The sequence below is a fragment of the Rhea pennata genome, chromosome 3, assembly GCF_028389875.1.
Source record: "Rhea pennata isolate bPtePen1 chromosome 3, bPtePen1.pri, whole genome shotgun sequence".
In the NCBI taxonomy this organism is placed as follows: Eukaryota; Metazoa; Chordata; class Aves; order Rheiformes; family Rheidae; genus Rhea; species Rhea pennata.
In genome coordinates, this window is record NC_084665.1 from 57,432,419 (window position 1) to 57,458,351 (window position 25,933).

Below are 25,933 nucleotides of genomic sequence, written 5' to 3' on the forward strand. Positions count from 1 at the left end.
CATCCTTGGGCTTGTTTCCTGCCACTGTCCATCCCCCCACCCCATCTGATAGGCTTGTATCATGAATGTTGGTAAACTGTCGTTTACAAGGTATCTCAAATTCCGTAGAAGTTAATAGCTCACTTGAAAGACAGATTTTGTTTCTTTTTTTCTCAGTGTGAATGGAGTTTTGAATAAATATTTATTAAAATATCATCAGGCTTTGAGAATTTGAGAATTATGTTCTTAGATATGTTAAAGATATTTCTCTGAGGGTTTTATTATTCAGATAATAAAATAAATAATTAAAAATCACATTGTATTCCTTGGCAAGTTTCATTGTAGTGAAGACTTATCAACACAGAGTCTGCACATTTGCTGCAGAATTGAGTTTTCTAGTTGCTGAGGACAGATCTGTTTTTACTAACTACCGTGAACATAAAGGCATTCGGTTTGGCCTCACTGAGCCTAAGCTTGATTCAGCAAGAACTGAACTTAATACTTTTTCTGCCATGTCATTTCCCTTGGGTTATCCAGTTCTCTTCTACAACAGACTAATGGTGCTCTAGGGGAAATAATATAATGTGGATGACAATGAAGAAGGAACAGCAATTGAAAACGAAAAACAAAACAAAACCTTAAGAATTCAATTTTAATACTTGTACTGTACAAACAATGATGCTGCCTGTTGCCTGCATTCAGTGAACAGACTTCTTTAACACGTATGTTGTCTTGAGGTTTGAGTGACTGACCATTGTAACTCATGGCACGATAATGAAACAATTGAAAATTGAACCATTTTTTTAAATAAAAAATGAACACATTTACTGATACATTACTTCTAGGAATATTTAAGATTTGTTAGAATTGGTTAATGGCTCATGAAGCATAGATGTGAAGCCTAGAATAATGCTATTTTCTGAATATTAATAGTTTTGATTTTGTTAGTAAATAATTCAAAGAATTGACTTTGTGTTGTCATGAGATCTTTTTTTGTTAGTGATTTAATTTTTTGTTAGTGACATGCCTATACCAGTCAAATGTTTTGAAGAAATTTCTACTTGACCTTCCAAGAAGATGGTCTTCAAGTAAATAAAGCCAATTTAACGTTCCAGAAAGTAAGAAATGTTAACAAAAATATAAAATAGATTGCAAAAGGGTATCGTGTTTTATCTATATGTAAGTTAGGACTATATTCTTAACTGGTTCTGTTATTGACATACCTATTTTTTTCCCAGAATGTTATCAAGATGTCAATGTAATGATAAAAACATACTCAAAAATAATTTTTCTCCTAAAACAATTCCAAAATTCAGTGAAGCGAAGTCCAAAGTTTCAGTTATTCAAAACAAGGGAATATGTTTCTGACTGCTTAAAATATTACTTTTTTGAATCAGTCATCTTAATTAAAAATGTTTCTTTCTTTTACTTGATTGAAAATAACTTTTTTTGTGTCTGGTTGTGGTTAATGGCATAACGCTATTTTTCTGGTAGTATGAAGCTGCCTGACAGTCCATGGTAGGATGAAAATAATTTTGCAGATCTGCCCCATACAGATGTCTACCATTGCTTGTGAGCATGTTAAAAAGTGGGAAGATGGTATGTTTTAGTTTCGGTATAGCTCCACGCTTTTCTTTTAATACTACTGTTTATTTTACCCTGTTGTTGTATAAAAAGCTTACTGAGAGCTGTTTGTAAGCTTGGGAAGAAACTGCAAAATGTTGGTGTCATTCTGAATGCTGTGTCTGCAAATACAATACATCAGTTATGTCTGTTAGTGTTTTTTAATTTTTATAAGTTAAAAATTTTTCTTTAGACTGCTTAATACAATTAACCTCATGTAATGCTTTTTGTTTTGATTTGAATAAAACTAACATTATCAAATTTTGGCAAAAACAGCAAACTTTTTCAGAACTTGAGGCCAGTAAATTTTTGGAAGGACATCCCTCCTGAACTGATTGACTTGAGTTATATTTTGAGACTTCAGATTCCAAATGCTACAATATTGGTCTTGAACACAAAATAGATCTAAATGTTTGTACCGACAAGAACTAAAAAAAAAAAAAAAAAAAAAAAAAATCCTATAGAACTGTGGTAACTTTAAAAGTCCTTCCTGATTACTACTAGCGCAACAGCTTTAAATGTTGTTTTGTATCTCATTTTGTACATTTGTTAAAACTTCATAAATCAAAATAATATTTACAGAATTGTATCTTTTTAGCTTGGCACATTCCTGGAGATAGCAGTGCTCATTGATGTTAACAGTGGAGTTGGCTCTCATGGTTTTTAGGAGTGTCAGCTTTGGTGGATCTCCATTCTAATGGAGTTGCCACAGGACAATAGGCAAAGCTTCAGAGGAAATTTAAGACGGGACTTTTTCATTAGGGGACTAGTTGACTCAGCCTAGAGAAACATACTTGGATGCCCTGAAGTTTGGGCTCATTTTTTGCTGTTCTATAGCAGAATAACTGTCTTCTGTATCGCTCAGCTTTTGCATAGTACTAGTGCCTGTTTTAATGAATCCACTTTCATCGTCACAGGCAGCCAGTGTGGTCTAGCTACTGTTTTTGACAGTATTGCCTTTTTCTGGAAACAGACTGACAAAACTGATGCGTGGAATCTGTTCTGTGAGGTATAAAATGTGGAACATCTACCTTTCTTTAAAGGTTTCGTAACGATAACTGAACAGTGTTGCCTCAAGCCTTATTGTGAGGAGAGTTCTTTATCTATTGTGAGGAGAGTTCTTTATCTATTTATCCTATTCAGATACGTTTATCTTAACATCTGCAACAGAATTTTATTACTATTGATGGTTGTCACCACCTTGTATTGAACTCTTTGGTTTCGACTTCCCATGTTATCTATAAGTGAAGCTCATTCCCTTCAAACATAGAGTGATCAAGATGTGCTGCTACTGCTCAGAGGTAAAGTCTTCCTCATCTTTACTGAGGCCTTTACAGTTTATTGGAAAATGCAGTCTGTGTAATTGCAGGCTGAACCCGGTCTTGGCATCGCTTCACTTTTTCATGCACACTCAGCTACTGATACAGATCTAATTTAAACTGATACGACCATTTAAATGAATGTGATAGTATTAGGGACTACTTTAGCCCTGCAGTGTGCATCTTTATTGCAGTAAGCAAAGAGCTAGCATGTCTTTCCCCTCCCCATCCCTGCAGGAGAAAAATAGTTAATACCTACTTTGCAGTGTTAGCCTACAATACAAGGGAACAATATAGCTATGGTTAAATATGTCTAAATTAGTTATGTGCAGATTTAAAGATCCATGAAAATGAATAGACCTGTTATCTATTAAGAGCTGTTATCTGTTATCTGTATATTTGATATATCAACTGGATAGGTTCTTTCTGAGTGTGGTTCATCAGTATTAAATACACAGGGAATACTTCCATAAAGTGCAAGTGAAATTACAGGAGACAAGTTTGTAGTTAGCTGTATCTTGAGGAAGAATACTAGTTCATTTGTTTTACTGAACCCAACTTTTGGTTCCCGCATGGTTTTACATGTATCTGTTTTGAGTAGCATATAGTGTTTTGTTTGTTTGTTTTTTTGGGGTGGTGGTGGTGGTCATTTTTAGTTCCTGCCTCTTCGGGAATTCCCTAAGATTTTGGTTTTTTTGTACACTCAAAATTAGTTCTGATGGCCCCTTACTTTCCCCATTTGTCCTCTAGTCTTTCTTTCTCTGAACTACAGAATCCTAATTGATTAGCCATCCTTCCAGAAGTTAGCTGTGTGCAGCCTTCTGATCGAACTTTATATATTTAGAAGACATGTTATAGTGAAAACAGACCTGCAGCTGAATGTTTGAGGCAGATACTCTTAAGTCATCAGCAAAGCACAAGAGACTTAAATGTATGCATAGTTTAAAAAATATCAGTTTGCAAACACTTTCTTTAGTGCGAAGAGCCTTGTACATTTGGGAATCAGTGTCCTTTTTGGATCTCAGGATGCTGATCCATCATTTCTTCTGCAAAGTGTTTTTGTCTTTATGGTTGGAATGAAATCTTCCATGCTCATTACTAAAATAAAATTCTATTAACTAAATAAATTTCTTTTCCATCTTTTTTTCTTCCTCTCCCCACCAAAAAGACCCAAGCCTTCAAAACATCTATCAGTTGATCAGCTGCTTAATACTAACTAGCTTCATGTTGCTTGAAAATCAGTATCTAGTCCTAGTCCAGCCTGTTTTCCTTTTGGAAGTTGCTGGTGACTTTGTATGATTCAAATAGAGGCATTTGGGAAGAAAAGTTGCTTAAGTAATTTGAATCAATTTGATTTCATCTTTTGCAAAATTGGGCTGTCCTTTCCATCATACTTTAAGACTTCTCTTTTGATTTGAAATATTGCTGCTGTATTGAAAGTCATCTCCATAAATGCAGTACTTTGCAGTAGTTGTGGGGAAAGTAATCTGTGAAGAAGCTGAATAGCATAGGTAATAATATAATCTCACTGTAAATTGATTTTGGGTCTGTATGAGCATTTTGTCCATGTGAAGCTTGCAACAGGAAGTGTCTCAGCAGCTGTTTCTCAGCTGTGACAGGCCATTGCAGCAGGACCATTTATAGTTTGTATAGTAAGCTTGCATGCTAGATTATATACTAGATCAATGAGACATCCTTTTTGTGATCTAGAAGCTAGTATTAATGTAGAAGTTGACTGCTAGCACTTTATGGTTAGTTGGAAACTTATTTGATCAACAGTCAGGATACCATCACTGATATGTAGGCAGTTTCTTGAAAGATAAATATTTCGGTATTTAGTTCTCAACAAAGGCAGAGATTAATGCAAGTCCATAGTGTCTTTGAAAGTTCTGGCTCTTTTCTTGCACTCTGACAGTCGACTGCCCCGTTTCCCTGGTTACGTTCAATAGTGATATGTTTACACTTTCAAATGCAAGGATGTCTATGTGAGCTCTTTTTTTTTTTTCTTTCTTTCCCTTTTCCCCCCTGTTTGCAAGGTGTTATTTGTGGAAGAGAAGTAGACCAAAATGAGTTTTCAAAACATGCTCCAATTATGTTAGGTTATTGTTGCAGCAACCTCTGTATGGAGTAACCCTTGAACTCTGCAGGCCATGCCCTACTTCTAAGTAGTTTCTTTACAGCTTCAGCCCATTGAAGCTTAGAAGTTGTGCTGGTATAACTAATAAATGAAACTTAATTGTGGTTTTAAACTCTGAACTAACTAATGGGTTTGAGTATTGGTCTTTGCTTGTAAGCACTTTGTCGTTCAATATCTGATTTGTTTTCAGTACTGATTATTAGGGTTTTGAAACCAACCAGTCATCTTAACTTCCAAGGAGGAGAGATCTGTGCACATAGAAAAGTCAAGCTAAATGTATTTAATTTTCCTACCATACCTAGCTTTCCTTTAAGATTTAGAAACTGTTTTGCATTGACATTTTATTAATTGCCTTGTTTTTTGGGGGACATTTAGAGATAGCATGGAATTAGAATAACTTCTTTACAATATAAACTTTTGTTACTGGATTTTTTTTTCTTAAGGGAGGGTTACTTGTTTTCTGAGCAGTTCAGAAAGTGATAATATTTGTTACAGACAAAATTAAGATATTTGCTCTTGGTCATCTTGGGATTGACTGTTGGAGGAAGGAAATGTCTTGCGTTTGATTTCCAGTACCTTACAGCTGCTCTTGTTCAACCAAAAGGCTAATGAAAGTTCAATTTGTTATCAATTTGGAAAACATTACTACAATGCCTGTGTTGCCTTTACTATTTAGGACGTGATTGCTTTTTCTTAACCTCCTCCTTTAAGCTTACTGTTGTTGTTACTTTAGGACTTAATAACACTAGTGTTCTAAAAGTTCAGTTTTTGTACTCTACTCTTCTCAGTAGAGTAGTTCTCAGTACAATGAACAAATTTGAAAAGTACAATTAATTTACTGGGGAATAACAAGATAATTCCACATTCTTTGTTGAGAGGCTGTGTTTTTATGAAGAGGGAATCATTATCGGATAATTGAAGCACATAACTTGAGGCAGGAGATCCAGCTTCTCCTCATGGTTTTGCTGGGGCTTGGAGTTTGGATAACTTGCTCAACTTCTTATTTATTGATGAAAAAGATGATACTATTCAAAGATGGTCCACCATTTAGCAAATCTCAGGAGTAATTGCTGAATGGAAGGTCTCGGGATTTGTAGAGTACTAGCAGCTACTGTTTTCCGTTCTTTGGGTTGTTCATCCATCAGCATAAGCACCACATTTGGCAAGGTTGTAATTACTGTGGCTGAAACAATGAGCTCTTTTAATCTGATTAAACAAAGTAGGGGGGAAGAACGGGTGAAAGTATATAAGCAGAATAGCAGGAAAAAAATTATAAATGCTAACAGATGAATTTACTTGGTGACACCCTAAGCAGAAAGATAACAGTAGTAGATGAGAGAGGTGGCAGCAGGCATGGAAGGCTGTTTTTTTTTTTTTTTTTTTTTTTTTTTTAAAGAACAGATTAAGGGGCCATGAGAAAGAAAGAAGAGGGCTGTAAAAAGCTTCCAGTTACAGCACAGTAGAGGAAGCCCACTGAAGACTGGAGGAGATTCTCTGCCTGGCAATAGGGCCTTGCTTGGCCTGTTCTGCAGTTGCTCTTCCAGCTGGAAGCTTGAGCCGGTTATTCTCTGCCTGTTTTTCCCCAAGGCCCAAAAGGAAAGCGTGGATGTTCCCTGTAGCGTCTAGAATATACATATCTGTTTGCACAATATAGCATCAGGGAATAAGTCACTGTTCTAGATTTTTCCTGAAGATGTTTCTTACCTGCTTGTACCTAGACGTACTTCTTGGTGACACCTAATAAGAAGCTAACAAATAAAATTTGGGATTTCTATGCTTAGTTCCCAGAATTAATATGTAATTCCAAATAGTAGAGGCAAAAAACTTTTTTTTCCTTACTATTGTATATCATCAGAACCTGTGTTTTGGTGAGTGGCTATAACTATTTGTGTGTGTGTGTGTGTGTCTGTCTGTATAGATAGAAGGAAAGGGGAGAGAGAGAGAGAGGTGTTCCCTTTAACTTGAACATTAGTATGTAGTTCTGAACAAAGTCAAAGCACAGGATATGTGTAATGTGATGTAGAGGAGTTTATGTTTTTTAGGAAATTATCAGATACATAAATAATTTAAATAATATTTTTAAAGTAGCACTCTTCTCCCTTGAATTGATAGTATATTCTTATTACAGTCCTACTTGATACTTTGTCTCTGGAACATAAAACAAAATATTGTTTGAGGTTACTTTTCTCTCTAATGTCAAGCCTCTGTTATCTAGCATAGTGAAAACCTAGGATACCAGGTAGTAGGGAGGAAAACAAACAAAAACCCACAAGTGATAAGGGTAGTTAGGAACACATTGTAGGCAGACGAGAAAGCCTCTGCGGAGGCCTCGACATGAGCTATTGTTGGTAGTATGTTCAAAAACCGATGTAACTTCAGTTGAGACAATCTCACAAAAACTCCCCAAACTGATTTTTATAGTACTAAATTTTGGGCTATATTTTGCAAGTACCCAAATTAAAATATAATAAAAAGACAAATTTCCAAAGAAATCTTCCTTGCTTAAAATCAGTAGTTCAATGAAGTATTCCATTATTAAAACTGTTTAAATTTTTTCCTTTAAATGCAAATGATTAGATTTTCTCCTGTTTGTTTTCCAAAGCTTTCTGTTCTTTACAATTGTCCCTTCAGAACTTGTTTAGTCATTATATATAGCTTATGAATAAAAGTTACAAAAAAAGATGGCTACATTACATAGTGCTTCTGACATTTTACATGCATGTGCATTCACATTTTATTTTGGAACATGAACAAAAATTCAAAGTGTTTGATGCAAATACTCTTTGCCCTCAGTCTGCCCCAGCATAAGAATTTTGATTCAGTGTGAGTTTCTTTACAAAGGGACTTTCCCTTTTTTTTGCCAACAAAAGAAGAGAAGCAAAACTTGAAAATAAAATACTGATCAAGGAAGCTGTAGCTTCACACTTGTACACTGTATACTTCTCGGTTTCTGGTCTCTTAAGTAGTTTCTTAGAAATATGAACTACCTCATGTTTGTTGTTTAGTTTAATACCAGTGTCTTACTGAATTAGTATTCAGGAATATAAAATGTATGAAGATCACTTTTTCTAGGGTATTGATCTTTGAAAGCAATCTCTAATGTTTCAGAAAAGCATTTGTAACTGCCAGGAAAGTCTTGTTCCAGGTTCACAGTCTCGAGCACTGTTTGATCTAGATCAAATCTTAAATTTTGGTATGGTGAGGGTTAGAGATTAGAAAGGGTTAGGTAACATAATTTTAGGAATATATTTCTGTATCTTGCATGCCTCTACATTGTAGAAGTGAAACAATGTCTTCAGTTTTATTTATTATTAATTTTTAGAAAATGGAATAATCAAATCAGACAAGGTATTTGAAGTAATGTTGGCTACAGACCGTTGCCACTATGCAAAATACAACCCTTACATGGATTCTCCTCAGTCTATAGGTAAGAACACCTTATAAAAATCTTTGTGTTCGCTCTAATTTGCGTACCAGTGACTGTCTTTTTCATATGTACGTTAAGAATGTTAGTTTAATTTTTAAAATTTGGGAGCATGTTTAGTTCTTTATCATTTTATTTATTGTCTTTTAAGTACAAAGTTTCCATTTGTTATGGTATGCAGTTAATGTACTTAGATATTTCAAGTGGTTTGATGTTCCTTAGTTGGTATTAATATGTATAAAGATGTATCTATTCTTTAAACCATAAGCAATTTGTGTGGTGTTTTTTAAATTCTTAAATCTTCCTTTTAGTTTGTTTACTTTAGAGATGGTCTCTTTCTTTAAAAAATGACTCAGTTGAAGTCAGTATGGGAATGCTTAAACTCTTACGTGAGATTTTTATATAAAAATAGATTTTAAAGATTTTTAAATGGGAATGATCTGCTCATAGGGCAGTTATTTCCCACCTGCGTCCTTAGTTTTATCTTTCCAAGGCAGGAGAATGAATTAAATGTTCCTGTTCCCTGTCCAATTATGATTTGTAATGAGGCTTTATTATTTGGATAGGATAGTTCAAAAATCTTTTAAGATACATATGCAGAATTGCATCATCACAGAAGTAAACACAGATTAATGTTCTTCCATGTGTTCTCTTAGATGTATGTATGCTGTTTGGAAAACAGATGAGGTCATTGTCTGCAGGAGTTTTATTAGTCCATGATATGTCAAACTGAAACTAACAAATCCAGGTTTTTACATAGGGACTAACAGAAAAAGGAAATGCATTGTTCTGGGTAATATTATTCTTTTAAACCCAATGTACTTGACAAAGCTAAGGAAGTATAGTGCCAAAATGGAATTTGTAACTAAGATCAAGGGTAGAATCTTTTTCCCCCCCATTTCAGAGTTGACATGACACAGCTTGTACAACTGGTAGATAATTTTACTTCAACTCACTTCCGAAGTAGAGTATTTATCTAACTGAGCAAATACCTTTTTTTGTATAGTATCCTGAATGAGGACAGCAATTAAGGTATTGCTTTTTACTGTCAAGATCAATAAAAATGGTAAAGTTCCTATCTGCACAATTTTATCAATGTTCTTCCTTTTACTGGTTTTGCAGGTTTCCAAGCAACAATCAGTGCTCCCCATATGGTAAGCTTTAAACTTACATGATTACTGAAAGTGATTTTATAAAATTCCAAATGCTCTTAAAATAAAATATTCATCTTAACCAAAAATTGATGAATTTGTTAATAGTGGTGCTTATGAGAACCACCTAAAGGGTGGATACAGAGAAGACTGGGCCAGAGTTTTTTCTGTAAAACTAAACAAGGGAAATTCTGAGCAGATACTAGGGAAAAAGTTTTTCATTGCTGCTGCTCAAGTGCTGGAAGAAGTTTACCAGAGAGATTGTTGAATCTCCATTCTTGGAATATGCAGAAGCTGACTGGACAAGGCCTTGAGCAGCTATTTTAGGATGGCGCTGCTTTGAGAAAGGGTTGGATCACAGGGTTTTCACAGGTCCCTTCCAACCTAAATTATCCTGGCTGTATAAGATACAGAATCATAGACTGGTTGAGGTTGGAAGGGACCTCTGGAGATCATCTAGTCCAATCCCACTACTCAAGCAAGGTCACCTAGACCACGTTGTACTCCAGAGAAGGAGACTCCACAACCTCTCTGGGCAACCTGTTCCAGGGCTCTGCCACCCTCACAGTGAAGAAGCTCTTCCTCCTAATCGGGTGAAACTTCCTGTGTAATGGTTTGTGCCCGTTGTCTCTTGCCCTGTTGCTGGGCACCACTGAAAAGAGTCTGGCCCCATTCTCTTGACACCCTCCCTTCAGATATTTCTATGCATTGGTAAGATCTCCTCTCAGCGTTCTCTTCTCCAGGCTAAACAGGCCCAGCTCTCGCAACCTTTCCTCGTAGGAGAGATGCTCCAGTCCCCTAATCATCTCCACAGGCCTACACTGGGGTGTCTCTGGTAGCTCCATGTCTCTCTTGTACTGGGAAGCCCAGAACTGGTCACAGGACTCCAGATGTGGCCTCAGCAGGGCTGAGTAGAGGGGCAGGATCACCTCCCTCGACCTGCTGGCAACACTCTTCCTAATGCACCCCAGGAGACCATTGGCCTTCCTGGCCACAAGAGCGCATTGCTGGCTCACGGTGAGCTTGTTGTCCAGCAGCACTCCCAGCACTCTTCTCCGCAGAGCTGCTTCCCAGCAGGGCAACCCCCAGCCTGTAGCGGCACATGGGGTTATTTCTCCCAAAGTGCAGGACCCTGCACTTGCCCTAGTTGAACTTCATGAGGTTCCTCTCCGCCCAGTTCTCCTGCCTGTCCAGATCTCTCTGAATGAATGGCAGCACAGCCCTCTGGTGTATCAGCTATTCCTCCCAGATTTGTATTGAAGTTACAAAAAGATTGTTTAGGAGTGGATAGCAGTAATTTCTGTGGCGCATTATTGATGTGATGTCTTTAATTCTTCAGACAGGAACACAATTATATCATACTGAAATGCATGTTTCTTGCAAAGTGATTTGAGACCAATGCATTCATGGCTGAGCCTTAATTAAATTATTAAGGAAGATTTTGGTTCCTGTGTAGGTCTATATGTAGTGCAGACATAAATTTTTATGTTGTCTTATTTGATATGAAGAATGAATGGAAGCATATATTTTGGCCATGCAGTGTTTCAAAAGTGAAAAACATATAGAGTAAGAAATGGTTTAAAATGTTGGTGAAAGCATTCTTCTTTTGACATTTTAGTTAAACCCTACCTAGTAGAGGTAGGATATTCCTAAATATTTGTATTTAATTTTTTAAAGTATAAAAATGTTAGTGATTACATGTGAGGATATAAAGAGAAATATTGCAATTGTGATTAAGCAATAAAATACGTATAAGCTAAGTCATATTCTGAATGATTCTATACTTACCATTGGTATTATATGAAGTGTTGAATCAAGAAAGAAAATGTATCCTATATAGCAAATGCTTAAACAACCAATACTGTAATTATTTTTGTGTTCTGGCAGTGATAGATTAAGTCTTAAAGGTTTGAGAACGGCTTTCTGTAAAACATTAAGTAACAAATTGTTTAGTGTGCATCATAAACTTAGTTTGTATAGTGGTCCAGCATATAAGAAAGCAAAACTGCCATCGAAGTGTGTCTTTAGACTACTATACTTTTGTATATGAATCCTGTTGCCTATCTGTCTTTGTAGAACGCAACTTCTTTTTCCTACTCTTTGGTTCAGCAAATATACAGGTAATGCAAGAAGCTTAGCTACGATAGCCCCTTTCTCTGGCCATCCAAACTTCCTTCATAACTAGCATCTGTGCCAGCATGTTCCAACGCGTATGGTATAATGACATGCCAAATTATTTAAGGACCCTATACCACCAGAATAGTGAAAACTACCAGACCTGAAAAGTGTCATTGCTTTATGGCATCTGCCCCAGTAATTACATTTAAGTTGTGTGTGTTAGAAACCTGAGCAGTTAGAAGATTATAGTTGGAGTAAGTGAAATAACAGCAAGTATGTATTGTATAGTTAACTTCGTTTTGTGTGTGTGTGCGGTCAAAAATAATTCTGAAATTTCTTAACTAACCCTCTGCTATGTATTGCCTGAAAACATTGAAGAAATGAATATGTGTTAGGTAAAACAAACTCAAAACATTACAAAGTTTTCTTTCTTTCTCTCTCTCTCTCTCTGTTTGTCTCTCAGCACGCATATGCTCTTGAACTTCTCTCTGATCAGTTACATGAAGGAGCCAAAGCACTTGATGTAGGATCTGGAAGTGGAATCCTTACGGCATGCTTTTCACGAATGGTGAGAAATCTAGTGTCATTACTCAACCATCAGAACTGTTCAAATTGCAGTATAACTCTGAATAAAAGATTTAAAAAAAAAAACCTCAAGCATCTTACAGTGGACCGAAGTAGATTACACAGGAAATACAGTATTCTCCTGGATGTTAGTATCTATTTCTTATCTATCATAGCTGATACTGGACCCTTTTACTTAAGCCTCTAGTAAATTCTGTGGTGATGAAGAAACTGCCAAGATGAGAAGCTTTTTCTTGATTATATGTTTAATGGCTGCTTTATACCTTGAAGGAAGGAGGTGTTTGTCCTGACTAACCATGATTTTTACTTTATTTTGTGTGGCTGTGAATGTTCTTAACATGACCAGCTGTCTTTGTCTTTCTGCTGGGGTGACAGCTTAGCAAGTCTTAGGAGAATCCTGTTTCCATAGGTTAAATATATATTGAATGTATATAAGTTATTTATCTTAGAACTGAAAATTTCACTTTTTTTCTTGTTACTGCATCATGGGAGGGTCAACACAATGCAAATCCAACTTTTTCTAAGTTAGATATTAATTTATATTCTTCCTATGTCTTTCCAAAGTAACATCATCTCTGGGTTGTTCAGCCTCCACAGAAAGAATTCCTTCTGTGTTTTCACCCAATCTTGTATCAAGAGGACAAAAAGATGAAAGAACTTGTTTTATGATGGCTGTAACCACAGTATTGTTGGATTGATTTACGTAGTGGCGTATAACCAACCAGTTTCCCTTTCTCCGTTTCAAGTTTTTATCATTGCTTTATAGCTAATGGCAACTTTCATTAAACTGCCAGCTTGATGGTCGATTTTTTTTTGTCTGAAAAGTTAATTTGGAATGTGGTGATGAATATAATAAATTCTCATGTTATCTTTTTCTATTTAAATTTTATTGTTTTCAAGCACTGTCTGAGACACTGAGTCTGAGATCACTTTTGGTTTAAGATGGTTTAAGATTAGGTAAGGATGGTTTAAGATTAGGTAAGGATGTTTAGGACTGGATGATGTACTTTTTGTTAACCACCAGATTAAAGAAAAAAAAAACCCAACAAAACTGCAAGTAAAATGAGTTAAACTGCAGCTTAGCAGAAATCTAAAATGTAATTTCTTCAATATTATACCTATTATTTTTGTTGTAACCTTGGAGTCAATTATCAGGTGCTAGCATGCATTGTAATTCCCGTTCTGCAAGAGTTAATGCTTTTTTCAGAGTTATGTTTATTTTCTCATTAAAAAAATGAAAACATCCAGGAAAAAAAAAACAGATAAGGTATGTGATCTGTCTAGTTTTATACTTCTTTTCCTTTGAAGAACTGTTTTTTTTTAAAAAAGAAGTCAGAAATGTGATAGAAAGGAAACTCATTTCAGTTTGGCAGAGGTTAAGTGCACTTTTTATATCATCATATGAATGATCTTCTTAAATCCTGCTGCATTTTTCTTCTTGGTATATTTTGTGCAATGCTTAACAGATGTGTTTTATGACAAGTGTTGAGTAAGTGCTTTTGTTCTGCTTGATAGCATTTTACTGTGGCATGGACCTGGCTTCATCCAGTTGAATAATTATAGACAAGTCACTATATATTGCTCTGTCACAGTTTTCTTCTTCTGTTGTTTCTAACATTACCGTCATTCCATATAATGTGCTTCTTTCAAGCTTTTGTTAACTGAATTTTGGTAGCAAAAGCCTTTATCTTGGAGGTCTTCTTGGGGATGTGCTTACTGAATCACATGAATGTTGCTTCTCAGTCTGCTAGAGATCTAGAATGAACAGCTTAGATCTGGGCCATGAGTATCTGAGTACACATGGATGCTATGGCTGTTTTATGAGGATAATATTATTTGTGGTTCTTCTGGGAAAGCCTTATTTCTACTTAGATTAGGAAAGTATTTTAAGGATTTTAAGATTGCTGTTAAACTGATATGAGAAAATTTATTTAAGTTTGTGTGCTTTGTAGATAATTTTATTCACTTTTAAAGACTGGTAGCAAATTGAAAGCCCCCCCCCTTCTGTAAGTGCAGGAATTATGGAAAGAGTGTGATATATTTCTGTTCTAAACATACCATGGAAACACTGAAAGTTGTACCATTTTGTTATTGTCTTAATGACACATGCTTTGAAGTTTCAGGGCAATAGGTGAAGACTGTCTAGACTGAGGATTCAGAAATAGCATAATGGATTGTGACAAGCTGCTGACTTTTTTAGGAGTTTTTGTTACTTTAAATCAGGCTATTTCATGCTTTGCCCATTTTGCTGAATTTCCAATTCTGTGTTACCCTTTGTTGAAGATCAGGGGTACACTGGATCTTTTGCCAACTTCTGATGCAGCTGACTGGCAGGCATTCCTCCAAATAGTAACCTGTGGTTGTCATAGTGAAAACTTGAAATCTGTATCATGTTCTTTTTCAAAAGCTAGACTTGCCTTGTTTCACTTGAAAAAGAAGAGCCAATACTTCTATTTCGATGTTATTAACATAAATCTTGTGCTATGTTAAATAGCAAAACAGGAAAAAAAGAAACATGATATTGATAACCAATTATTAGCTTTATGTGCTTTTGCAAAGTTAAAATGTAAGATACAGAAACAGAACCAATAAATTCAAATGTGGCCATTCAACTACAGGATTGTGTGATAGCATGTGGCAGCCAAGAGACATTCTGCCACTGTGTTCTTTGAACTGGATCTTGTTAAAAATAGTCAGATTTTTAAGGATTAAGATTTTTTTCACCTCTTTCCAAAACGGAAGTGACTTGTGGAGTAAAGAGAAAATTCCAGGAGAATCACTGTAACGGTATTGTTACTGTGATTTTCTGTAAAAGTATATGCACTTTCTGATACAGTTTCTCTCTTCTCTCTCCACTATTCCCCCCTCCCCCCATCTTGTGACCATTGTCAGTTTTGAGCTTTAAAAAGTTCCATTCTTCTTGTGGAAGAGAGTTGTAAATCTGAATGTAGATTCATGAATACAAGAGCTGAAAGGTATTGGTCCCTTGCTGTTAATTGCTGAATTTTCTTCTTAAAGGATAGGACCCTTGAGATAATGTAGAACAAAATACAGGACTTAATATTGTCTCTAAAGTAAGGTCAACTCTAGAAAAATCTTAATCTTTAAGTAAGTTTACTGAATGTGAAAGTTGTAATCTTTGTCCTTGAAGTTTTTGCTTCCTATTGCAGGCAATACAAATATGCATGATATAATTTACCTTCCAAAAACTGAGAATGGAAATCTCTACTAATGCTGTAACTTAATTGAATCACTTCATAACTATAACAAGCATTTATGAAACTGTACTGATGTACTCTAAATATCCATTGCTTCTAGCAGCCAGAATGTCTGATCTTAAGCCGTAGCTTTCATAACATTGGGGAAACACAGTATCACTTAACAGTTTTTGTTTTTATTCTAGAGAGATGGGTTCAGGAGATAAAAATAGTGATTCCATAAATAAACTAAAACTAGCAGAAATTATTCAACTGTATATTTTTATTCCAGGTTGGTCCCAAAGGACAAGTTGTAGGAATTGATCATATCAAAGAACTAGTAGATGACTCAATAAATAATGTCAAAAAAGATGATCCTACATTGCTGTCGTCAGGAAGAGTGAAACTGATTGGTGAGCATCACACTCTGATATACTCTGATATATTAGTTAAACTAATATTCTTTCTAGCAACTGGCTGAAAATGTCTGGAATTTAGGTATGGTTAAAAGTTACAATTTAAGAAGTTGAACCAAGGAAAGAAGAGCCAATTGAAAATCCAAGCCCTCTTTAGGCCTATGAAAAATGTCATCTTTGCACACTTCTGAGTATGTGGCTTCCAGTAACTTTAAAGAACATGTAATCATTCTATTACAGATGCTTATTTAACATGAAAGTGTATTTCTGTGACACAGCTTTTCATGCTGAAGCTCTGTCACATTGTTTACAGTGTAAAACTGGGTTGGGACCTACAACTTTTCTTGAACGAATATAGTGTTATTTAAATTCAAGCATTTTAACAAAGCCTTTATGCTTCTGATGAAGTAATTGAAAAAGTTGCATGCAAAAAGTCAAAAGTGAAAGTACTGGATTGGCAGTATGCGTTTCTAAAGTTGGTGTCGGTTATTTTTAAAATGATCGTTTCCATTTCAGAAGTGGTTTATTGATACCAAGTTTAGATCAGTTACTGATAGGGAATAATGCTAAAAAGAACAGTGAATTGTTTTAAATAATATTTATTTATTTATTTTGAATATAGCTGGCAGAATGAAAGCATTTGCACAATTATCATTCTATTGATTAAGTTTAAAAGGAATTTGAAAGGCTATGGATTGTTTTGGGGCTGCTCTTACAAAAATACTGGGAAAAGATTTTATGGTTTGTGATGTTTGAGTGTTACCCAGCTTCTTCCCATTTTGGTCCTTGATTCTTTATTTCATGAATGGGGGGCTCTGCAAATCTTTTGGAAACAAGCCGATCAACACAAATACTTGAACACATGTATAGAATGTGTTCCAAGTGATGGATACTGTATGGCTTAAAGTTTCTTGGAAAAGGTATTATACTAGAACTGTTAGAAACTATACTCCCTGCTCCCCTCTCTTGGTGCTGTTTGCAAGAGCAGTTTAGACATTTGCTTCCAATTACATCTAAATCAAACTCTGACGCTTTTGAGAGTCTAGAATTTAAAGTGAATCTCACCACCTATATTATGTTTGACTATGTAGCAGAATGACTATGTACAGTTTTGTTGTGAGATACATAAAGAAAGTGGAGGTGGAGGAGTAGCCGGTTTGTGAACTGGGTAGAGAAGAATGCTTCAACTCTGCTGGATTCTAGGGAGCCCTTTGTTGTGGATCTAGAATCTAAACAAAACTGTAAAAAAAAAATAGTGAACAGGGTTGGTTGGTGCTTGAAACTGAGTTTGGCTGGCCAGGTCAGTCACTGGCTTTTGACAGGCCTGTTTGAAATATTCTGTGTTGCTTTGTGGCACCTCAGATATGCTATAAATGCATTTCAGAACAAGGAAATAGGTGTACTTAGGGTATGTCCATAGCAGCTTTTTATTTTAGCTCAGGAAGGTACCTTTGAGGTGAATCTGTCAACTGTTTCCATTTATCACACTTTGGCTCACATCATAGAGTAGTCTTGGAGAGCACCAACTTCCTATTGGATGAAACTAAACTGTGTTGTGTGTTCTGGGAAGCGATCACATGTGTTTGTAATATTAATGAGTGTTAAGCCAGAAAGACTAGGACTAGTCTGGAGCGAACATGCTGAAATGCATGTGTTGCATGGTTGTCAGCACTAAATGCTTTGTCCTACAGATCTGCTCCTATTGTGTTGCACTGTTTCCTAATGCGGGCATAGCCAGAAGTGATGAGAGTACTATAAACCTAGCAAAGAAAAGTAGTTTCTCCCTATTTCTGTATTAATGCTACAACTCCCTATGTGAAAGGTTAGCACAGAGACACTGAAAGCTTGAGTATATTATCAGCAGATCAGCTCTAGGTTTAAAAGCAAGCAACAAACCTCTTCCATGAGGAAGCTCTGTTAGCTCCGTTTTCTGTTTTAGTGATTACAGAATCACAAAATGGTTGAGAGATCATCTAGTCCAACCCCTCTGCTCTAGCAGGGTCATCTAGAGCACATTGAACAGGATCACACCCAGGCGGGGTTTGAGCATCTCCAGAGAAGGAGACTCCACAACCTCTCTGGGCAACCTGTTTCAGGGCTCTGCCACCCTCACAGTGAAGAAGCTCTTCCTCCTAATCGGGTGGAGCTTCCTGTGTTATGGTTTGTGCCTGTTGTCTCTTGCCCTGTTGCTGGGCACCACTGAAAAGAGTCTGGCCCCATTCTCTTGACACCCTCCCTTCAGATATTTCTATGCATTGGTAAGATCTCCTCTCAGCGTTCTCTTCTCCAGGCTAAACAGGCCCAGCTCTCGCAACCTTTCCTCGTAGGAGAGATGCTCCAGTCCCCTAATCATCTCCACAGGCCTACACTGGGGTGTCTCTGGTAGCTCCATGTCTCTCTTGTACTGGGAAGCCCAGAACTGGTCACAGGACTCCAGATGTGGCCTCAGCAGGGCTGAGTAGAGGGGCAGGATCACCTCCCTCGACCTGCTGGCAACACTCTTCCTAATGCACCCCAGGAGACCATTGGCCTTCCTGGCCACAAGAGCGCATTGCTGGCTCACAGTGAGCTTGTTGTCCAGCAGCACTCCCAGGTCCTTCTCCGCAGAGCTGCTTCCCAGCAGGGCAACCCCCAGCCTGTAGCGGCACATGGGGTTATTTCTCCCAAAGTGCAGGACCCTGCACTTGCCCTAGTTGAACTTCATGAGGTTCCTCTCGCCCAGTTCTCCTGCCTGTCCAGATCTCTCTGAATGAATGGCAGCACAGCCCTCTGGTGTATCGGCCACTCCTCCCAGCTTGGTATCGTCAGCAAACTTGCTGAGGAGGTACTCTGTCCCTTCATCCAGGTCATTGATGAATAAACTGAACAAGACTGGCCCCAGCACTGAGCCCTGGGAGACACCACTAGCTACAGGCCTCCAACTACACTCTGTGCCACTGATCACAACCCTCTGAGCTCTGCCTTTCAGCCAGTTCTCTATCCACCTCGCTGTCCACTCATCTAACCCAGTCTTCCTGAGCTTGCCTATGAGGATGTTATGGGAGACAGTGGCGAAAGCCTTGCTGAAGTCAAGGCAGACGACATCCACTGCTCTTCCCTCATCTACCCAGCCAGTCGTGCCATCGTAGAACGCTATCGTATTTGTTAAGCAGGATTTCCCCCTGGTGAATCCATGCTGACTACTCCTGATCACCTTCTTTTCCTCCTTCCTGCATGCTTGGAGATGACATGCAGGATGAGCTGTTCCATCCCTTTTCCAAGGATGGAGGTGAGGCTGACTGGCCTGTAGTTTCCTGGGTCCGCCTTCTTGCCCTTTTTGAAGTTTGGAGTGACACTGGCTTTCTCCAGTCCTTGGGCACCTCTCCTGTTCTCCATCAACTTTCAAAGGTGATGGAGAGCAGCCTGGCAGTAACACCCACTAGCTCCCTCAGTACCTGTGGGTGCATCCTTTGAGGCCCATGGATTTGTGGGTGTCAGGTTTGCCTAAAAGGTCTCTAACCCGATCCTCCCCGGCCAAAGGAAAGTCTTCCTTTCTCCAGACCTCCTTCATGGTCTCTGGGCTCTGGGATTCCTGAGGACTGGCCTTAGCAGGAAGAGACTGAAGTAAAGAAGGCATTCGGTAACTCTGCCTTCTCTGTATCTTTCGTCACCAGGGTCCCCACGTTATTCAGCAGCAGGCCCACACTTTCCCTAGTCTTCCTTTTGCTACCGATGTATTTGAAGAAGCCCCTCTTGTTGTCCTTGACATCTCTTGCCAGATTAGTTCCAAATGGGCCTTAGCCTCCCTTGTCACATCCCTGCATATTCCAACAACATTCTTACATTCCTCCCAAGTAGCCTGTCCCCCTCTTCCACTTCCTGTGTACTTTCTTCTGCTGCTGCTGTTGGAGTTTTGCCACGAGCTCCTTGCTCATCCATGCAGGTCTCCTTCCCCCTTTACTGGGCTTCCTTCTCCTTGGGATGCACCACTCTTGAGCTTGGAGGAAGTGATGCTTGAATATTAATCAGCTCTTGGGCCCCCCCTTCCTTTTAGGGCCCTTATCCATGGGATTCCTCCAAGCAGATCCCTGAAGAGGCCAAAGTTTGCACTCCTGAAGTCCAGGGTTGCCATCTTATTTACTCAGTATGTGAGCACTAGCTCAAAATTTTACCTTCTTTCCCCCCCCCGGCTGTTGAATAATGGAATATTTTTTGTGCCACATTGAATTTTACTTTAAAAACAAATTATCCTCTTATCATCTAAGTGTATGTTGTTGTTGTGGGTGGATATACAGCTGAGTACCTGAGCCTGGAGAGTGTGTGGATGTTGAAAAGGAAAGAAGGGTGCTCTACTTATCTACTGAGCGCATATAAAGGATCCTGATTATTTGGTGCCAATTCTAAACACAGTAACTCTGGTTTGAACTATTGAATCTGTGTAGATCTTTTGGGTCCTTTTAACAGCATCAGTGATAACATGTGCAGAAGTCATCTTCCCAGGTTTCTCTGGACAGGGCACAAGGTGCATCTGAATATTGGAATATATATCTTATTCTTCAGAGACCTACTTAGAAATTTCTTCCACAGCCATCTCTTCAACTTAGCAGTCTCTTCTTTTGGTAGTAGTGCTGGAAACAAGTGCTTCAACCTCATGCGGCTGAATCTTAGGGAGCAATAGTCTTCCTGTATAACTAACATCATTCAAAGCTGTATCTGTATATTTGAGCCTAAGATGTCTCTCTCCATTGCTTTCTGTAATAGAGCGGAGGCTTTACATAATAATCTATCACTGCTTCCTTTTTAGAGGAGGCAGTACGGTGCTACTAAAATATGGGCAGATATGTAAATGACGCACTTGACTACAATGAGGTGGTTATTCCAGTAGAATGCACTTCGGCAGGGTCAAAGAGGCTATGTCCTGGGATTACTGGAACTTTCGTCTGTGTTACTGGCATCAGTTATAAAAAACAAATTGGTGGAGTTCATCTGTAGGCATGTGTTCTCCTGAAATATTTGTAGTTCTTAGTAGCTCCACCTGCGACCTAGTTGGAGTCTGTGTCGGTTAGAATTGATTGTATGAGGAAATGTGTCACTCAACCTTAAAGGAATCTCGTGCTACTAGGAAAACATACTCTCTTTTTATAGTCCTTAAGCTTTGGATGTAGGATGTTGTTTCAAGGATAGCAAAATCTCTGCATTTAATCCTTTCAAGGGGCTGTCCAAATTTTCCTATAGGCTCTTTCATCCTCTTTGGTATCTAATTACTATCAAGATGGCCCTCCCTGTCACTGAGGACAAAATGAAACCTGCAATGGTCGCTTTTGTATTTTCCCTGCTTTTTAGTTGTTGAAAGGCAAAAAGTTGACAATGTTCCAGCTTTTAGCAGGGGCTCAGAAGTTCTTTTAATTCACTTAGCATTTTACTTATTCTATGGTAATAATGGTTTCTTTTGAAATCTTTAAGCTCAGTCCAAAGACAGGAGGCCCCAAGCAACTACTTGGCTGAGCAGAAGAACGTGTTCATCAGCCTTCATACATTTTCTTCTTCTCCAGTTGCTGACTCCTACATGTGCTGAGTATGAATTTATGGATGATATATCTTCATTTATTACTTTTATTCATAAAAAAAACTCCAGTTAGGCTTCAGTGCCTAACTTGCTCTGAATTTCCTGGTGACTTGCTCTAAATATTGTGGATACCGTATTCACATCCTCCTCCTTCACAACTTGCCTCAGTGTTTGGTCTCTCTTGTTGTCACATATTAGTTGTCACATAGAGTCACTGGATGAGGACTTCCATTTCAATTTTATTTTCCTTTCAGTTCTGTGATAACTGGGCTGTTGAAAAGCACAAAGCTGAGAGCTGAGATCTTTGCCAATATTACTGGTGATTTTTCAAAGAATTAGGCTCGCTTCTTTTGCCTGGTTCAATCCCATCCTCATTTTTGACAAGTTTGCCACAAGAGTTGCTAGAAGTTACAGTTATTTTAGGCGTCTTTGGAGTCTGAATTATTTATTTTTTTTTTAGATGGTCTCTTCCATTCAGTTCTTTTGAGAATACTCAGTGAATGGCTGTCATATCTACAGGTACTAACATTTGTCTCACTCCTGAGTTACTGCCAACACTGTTACTTGATAATCTCGTATTCTTGAGTTCTGAGCAGTATAATTAGATTTTCCCAATTGAGTTTGATATTCTGTCACGCAATAGTGGTCCTGGTGTCAACCTCCTGTGGGGTCTGCAAGCAGCAGACTTACTGTGAGAATTAGGACATGCTACAAATGAGCAGGTTAGTGTGGTTTTCTGCCCCCCCCCCCCCTTTTTTCATATAGCAAGTACTTAGAACAGCCTTTATTTTTCAATTCAAGTTCAGGTATCACTCTTACCTCCGACTTTGTCTAGACGGCCTAGGCACGTTTGTACGTCTCAATCTTCAGAATGGCTGCTTTTGTTTAAAGTAGTTCTACATATTTAAGAATTTAGTACTGAAAATAATTTTATCTCAGTGATGCATGTCCCATGTACCCTCTATGCTGATGACCAGGTTGTGAATAGAAAAACAGGGTTATTTTCCTGAAAGCTATTGTGCAGTACTCAGTAAGTACTGAGATTATAATATTTTAGTTTTGCTGACCTTTGATCTCAAGCAGGACAGATTTTATTTTTATATGTATCATATTATAAGATATATATCATAAAGTATATATTGTATTGTATTTTTTATACACACACACACACACGCACACGCTTTTTTTTTTCATTGTCAGGGTGACCAGTGTGAATGTATTTCTAATGACCCTGAGGTTTGTGACCTACGTAAAACCCAAGGAGACATTAATCTCTGCAGTTTTACTTGCTTAACTTGTATTGTGTTTTGTTTCTAAAACTAAACAGTGAGGAGAACAAGGTTTCTGCCTTCTCTTTTTCAAACTTACCTTGCTGCATTTCAAGATGTAAGTGATGAATGGATCTCATTAGAGTATATCTGTTTTGCTTGGAAGAGAAGGGACTCAGATTTGAATAGTGAAATAAACCATATTCTCTGCTTCTTGTTGGTACAGCCCTTTTTCATCTTCAAATGTCAACTGCAGTTAAATCAGGATAATTTCTGGGCCTGAGTTCGGAGTCTTTCTCAGATTGGCCCTAGTCCAGTTGATAGCAATTTTTTTTTCCTTTTTTTTTTTTTTTTTATTTTTAAGTCTCATTTCACTTGCATAGTTGTAGTGGTGTGACCTATCTGTGGTAGGGTGCATCTCTGTTCTCCACCAAAGCTAAAGCTGCATCAGTGGCCCCCTGAATAACTTAACTACTCCCAATCTATTGCTAGCAACCGTTTAGAGCTTTAGCCACAGGTCTGACCTGCTATCAGTGTTATCCCAGCAATTGCTGTTGCAGGAAGGATGGTGAGACCCTTTTGCAAGCAAAGGGGCGTTGTTTGGGGATGAGTGTGGAATTGTGTAGGACTTGAATGTAGAGATGGACTTCATTCCAGCACAGAGGTTATTTACTAGTAGTGTAGTGTGTGAAAACTTCCTTCGTCCTTTCCACGCCTTCTGATATGTGCCCTTGAGATTTTATGCTTTAGACTAATGATATGTGTTATGTTTAGAAATGGTGTGAGTTATGTTTGTGTCATATTTAGCAATGGTTTTTGCAAGGAAAAGCTTATTTTCAAAAATGATAATAAGGGAAAGTCACTTGCATTGGAGTGGTAGGGCCCATATATGCTCAGGTGTCTTTTCTGGATGGCCTACATATTGCAAAGAACTTTCATTGTAAATTCATGCTTTCTGGTTTCAGGTGTCTCAGTAGTATTTCTTATATTTTATTGATTTGTGTATTTGTGTGTATATGTATGAGGGGTTTTGTGTTAAATTTATTTCATAATTGTACTTTTTAAAAAATGATTTTATCATGTTATTACAGCTCAACGGGTGAGAATTTTAGTTGAAATTTGAATATAGCCTTTTATTTACCTATAAATATGACAGATCAGCTGTTTTCTCCACTCCTTTGAAAGGTTAAAAAAGTGTTTTCTTGCAGTGGGAGATGGAAGAATGGGATATGCAGAAGAAGCTCCCTACGATGCAATTCATGTAGGAGCTGCAGCACCAGTAGTGCCCCAAGCAGTAAGCCTTTGCTTTGTGTGTCTGATTCTGTAAATTTTTTGCTGTAAAGAATATTTTTTTTCATATGTATGTATAAACACTTGACAGATTCCCACAGCTAGAGAGCCAGTAGGTAAGATGATGCTAATGTATGGTGTGGGTTTTCTGTTTCTATTGCAATTGGGCTTCCTATTGGTTTGCAAGAGTTGCATGATCTAATAACTTTCCTAGAAAAAAATGTATTTTAAAATGGTCTGTTCACCATCTGTAATATCACAATGAACTTGAATATTCTGTTTAATAAATTAATTTGGTTTTATCAGCACTTAATTATAAAATACAAATCTTTGTTTCACACTTCCCAAGGTATTGGACCTGTACAAAAAGCAACATACTTGACTGGAAAGACAGAGAATGCCTTATGTTCATAGCTTCTGAAGTAAAAACAATGTAGTTTTTCCTAGAGAGGTTGAAGAGTAACTAGGGACTTCAGAGTGTGCATAACTGAAGTAAATTACCATTCTTACAGATAAGCTAAGCTTTATTTTCTATTCCTTTCCCCAAGAGAGGAGGAGAGTAAATTTAAATACTGTGATCTTAAATAGCTCAATGTGCTAAGTATCAGTTAGGTTTCTTTTAAATATGAGTTTTAATGAGGAATACTGAGTGACTGGAGGTTTGAGTTGCTATAGGTAGACTACGCTTTTCCAGATGTCAACTGTTGGATTTTTTGGTGCTCTCTTTTTTAAGTGGGATGTTTTCAGTAAAGTGTTGACGAACGACAATTGAAGTGGTTGTTTAAAGCACATTAGTGAATGATTTCTTAATGATGACTTTTATTAGTGATTTTTTTGGTATATATTTCCTTCACCTCTCTACCCCTGGCTTCTGGAGAATACTGAATTTTCATTGAGACTTCTGTAGTTAACATTCCACTTTAATTTTGAAAGGAGAGGAAAAAAAAGAGGTTTACAAGCAGTTCTATCATACATTCTGTTAATTGTCACTTATGCTAATCGTATTTATACCTTTCAGATTAGTTTCATAAAATGCTACTGCATTCACAGAGGGTAAGAGGGACTGTTCGGTCATAAGTGTACAACTTAAAATTATTCTAGAAAGATAAATAAAATGTCATTAAATCCTTGGGAATTGTATGAAATTATTGTGATTTTTTTTCTGTAATACCAATTATTGTACCATGTTGTTGTTATACTATTGTTTTCAGTACATTTAACTGCTTCAACTAAAAAAAAAACTTTTTATGTCTTACATAGTAGCAGATAGATAAAATGTGCTTAAGCTTTTCACTTAATACAATGAACTTTATATCCAGATTTTCTGCAATGGCTGATTACACTAAATTCTCTGTTATGTTCTAGCTTATAGATCAGTTAAAACCTGGCGGAAGATTGATATTGCCAGTCGGTCCTGCAGGAGGAAACCAGATGCTTGAACAGTATGACAAACTAGAAGATGGCAGTGTCAAAATGAAGCCTCTGATGGGAGTGATATATGTGCCTTTAACAGATAAAGAGAAGCAGTGGTCCAGGTGGAAGTGATTTTCTGTTCCACTTACTACTTCCACACACACGCAAGGTGAAAGGGTGTGAATTTTAAGCAGATAGACTGCAAGGCCTGCCTTTGCTGCTGTCATTGCTTTCTGCTCTTCCATACCATGAAAAGTGACTCAGTCTGCATTCCTACATCACCAAAAGGAGGTTATGCTAAGTTTAAGTTAAATTAAAAGCAGAAGAAAAATATTGCATGGGTTGCACTTTGTCTCTTTTGGACTCATGTTTTCTATAGTCTTTTGTTGTGTTGAAGTTTCTCATTTATTGTTTGAGCATAATATTTTCTAAATTTAAACTTCCCTTCCCTGAACTCTTTAAACTAGC

General features: G+C 37.4%; 1 protein-coding gene across 3 annotated transcripts in view; it reads left to right on the forward strand.

Moving 5' to 3' along the window:
• The window catches only part of PCMT1 (protein-L-isoaspartate (D-aspartate) O-methyltransferase), a 41,543-nt gene that overhangs the window by 4,293 nt on the left and 11,317 nt on the right, over window positions 1-25,933 (forward strand). The window contains exons 2-7 of one of the 3 annotated variants that reach the window (XR_009957931.1): window positions 8,381-8,485; window positions 9,605-9,636; window positions 12,215-12,319; window positions 15,826-15,946; window positions 23,971-24,056; window positions 25,418-25,756. Coding sequence is in view for 2 of the 3 variants with exons in the window: in XM_062572376.1 (XP_062428360.1) it covers window positions 8,381-8,485; window positions 9,605-9,636; window positions 12,215-12,319; window positions 15,826-15,946; window positions 23,971-24,056; window positions 25,418-25,597 (629 nt within the window). In the remaining variant the exon portion in view is untranslated. The remainder of the gene's footprint in view (window positions 1-8,380; window positions 8,486-9,604; window positions 9,637-12,214; window positions 12,320-15,825; window positions 15,947-23,970; window positions 24,057-25,417; window positions 25,757-25,933) is intronic. The other 2 variants (XM_062572376.1, XM_062572375.1) reach the window with 2 other exon arrangements.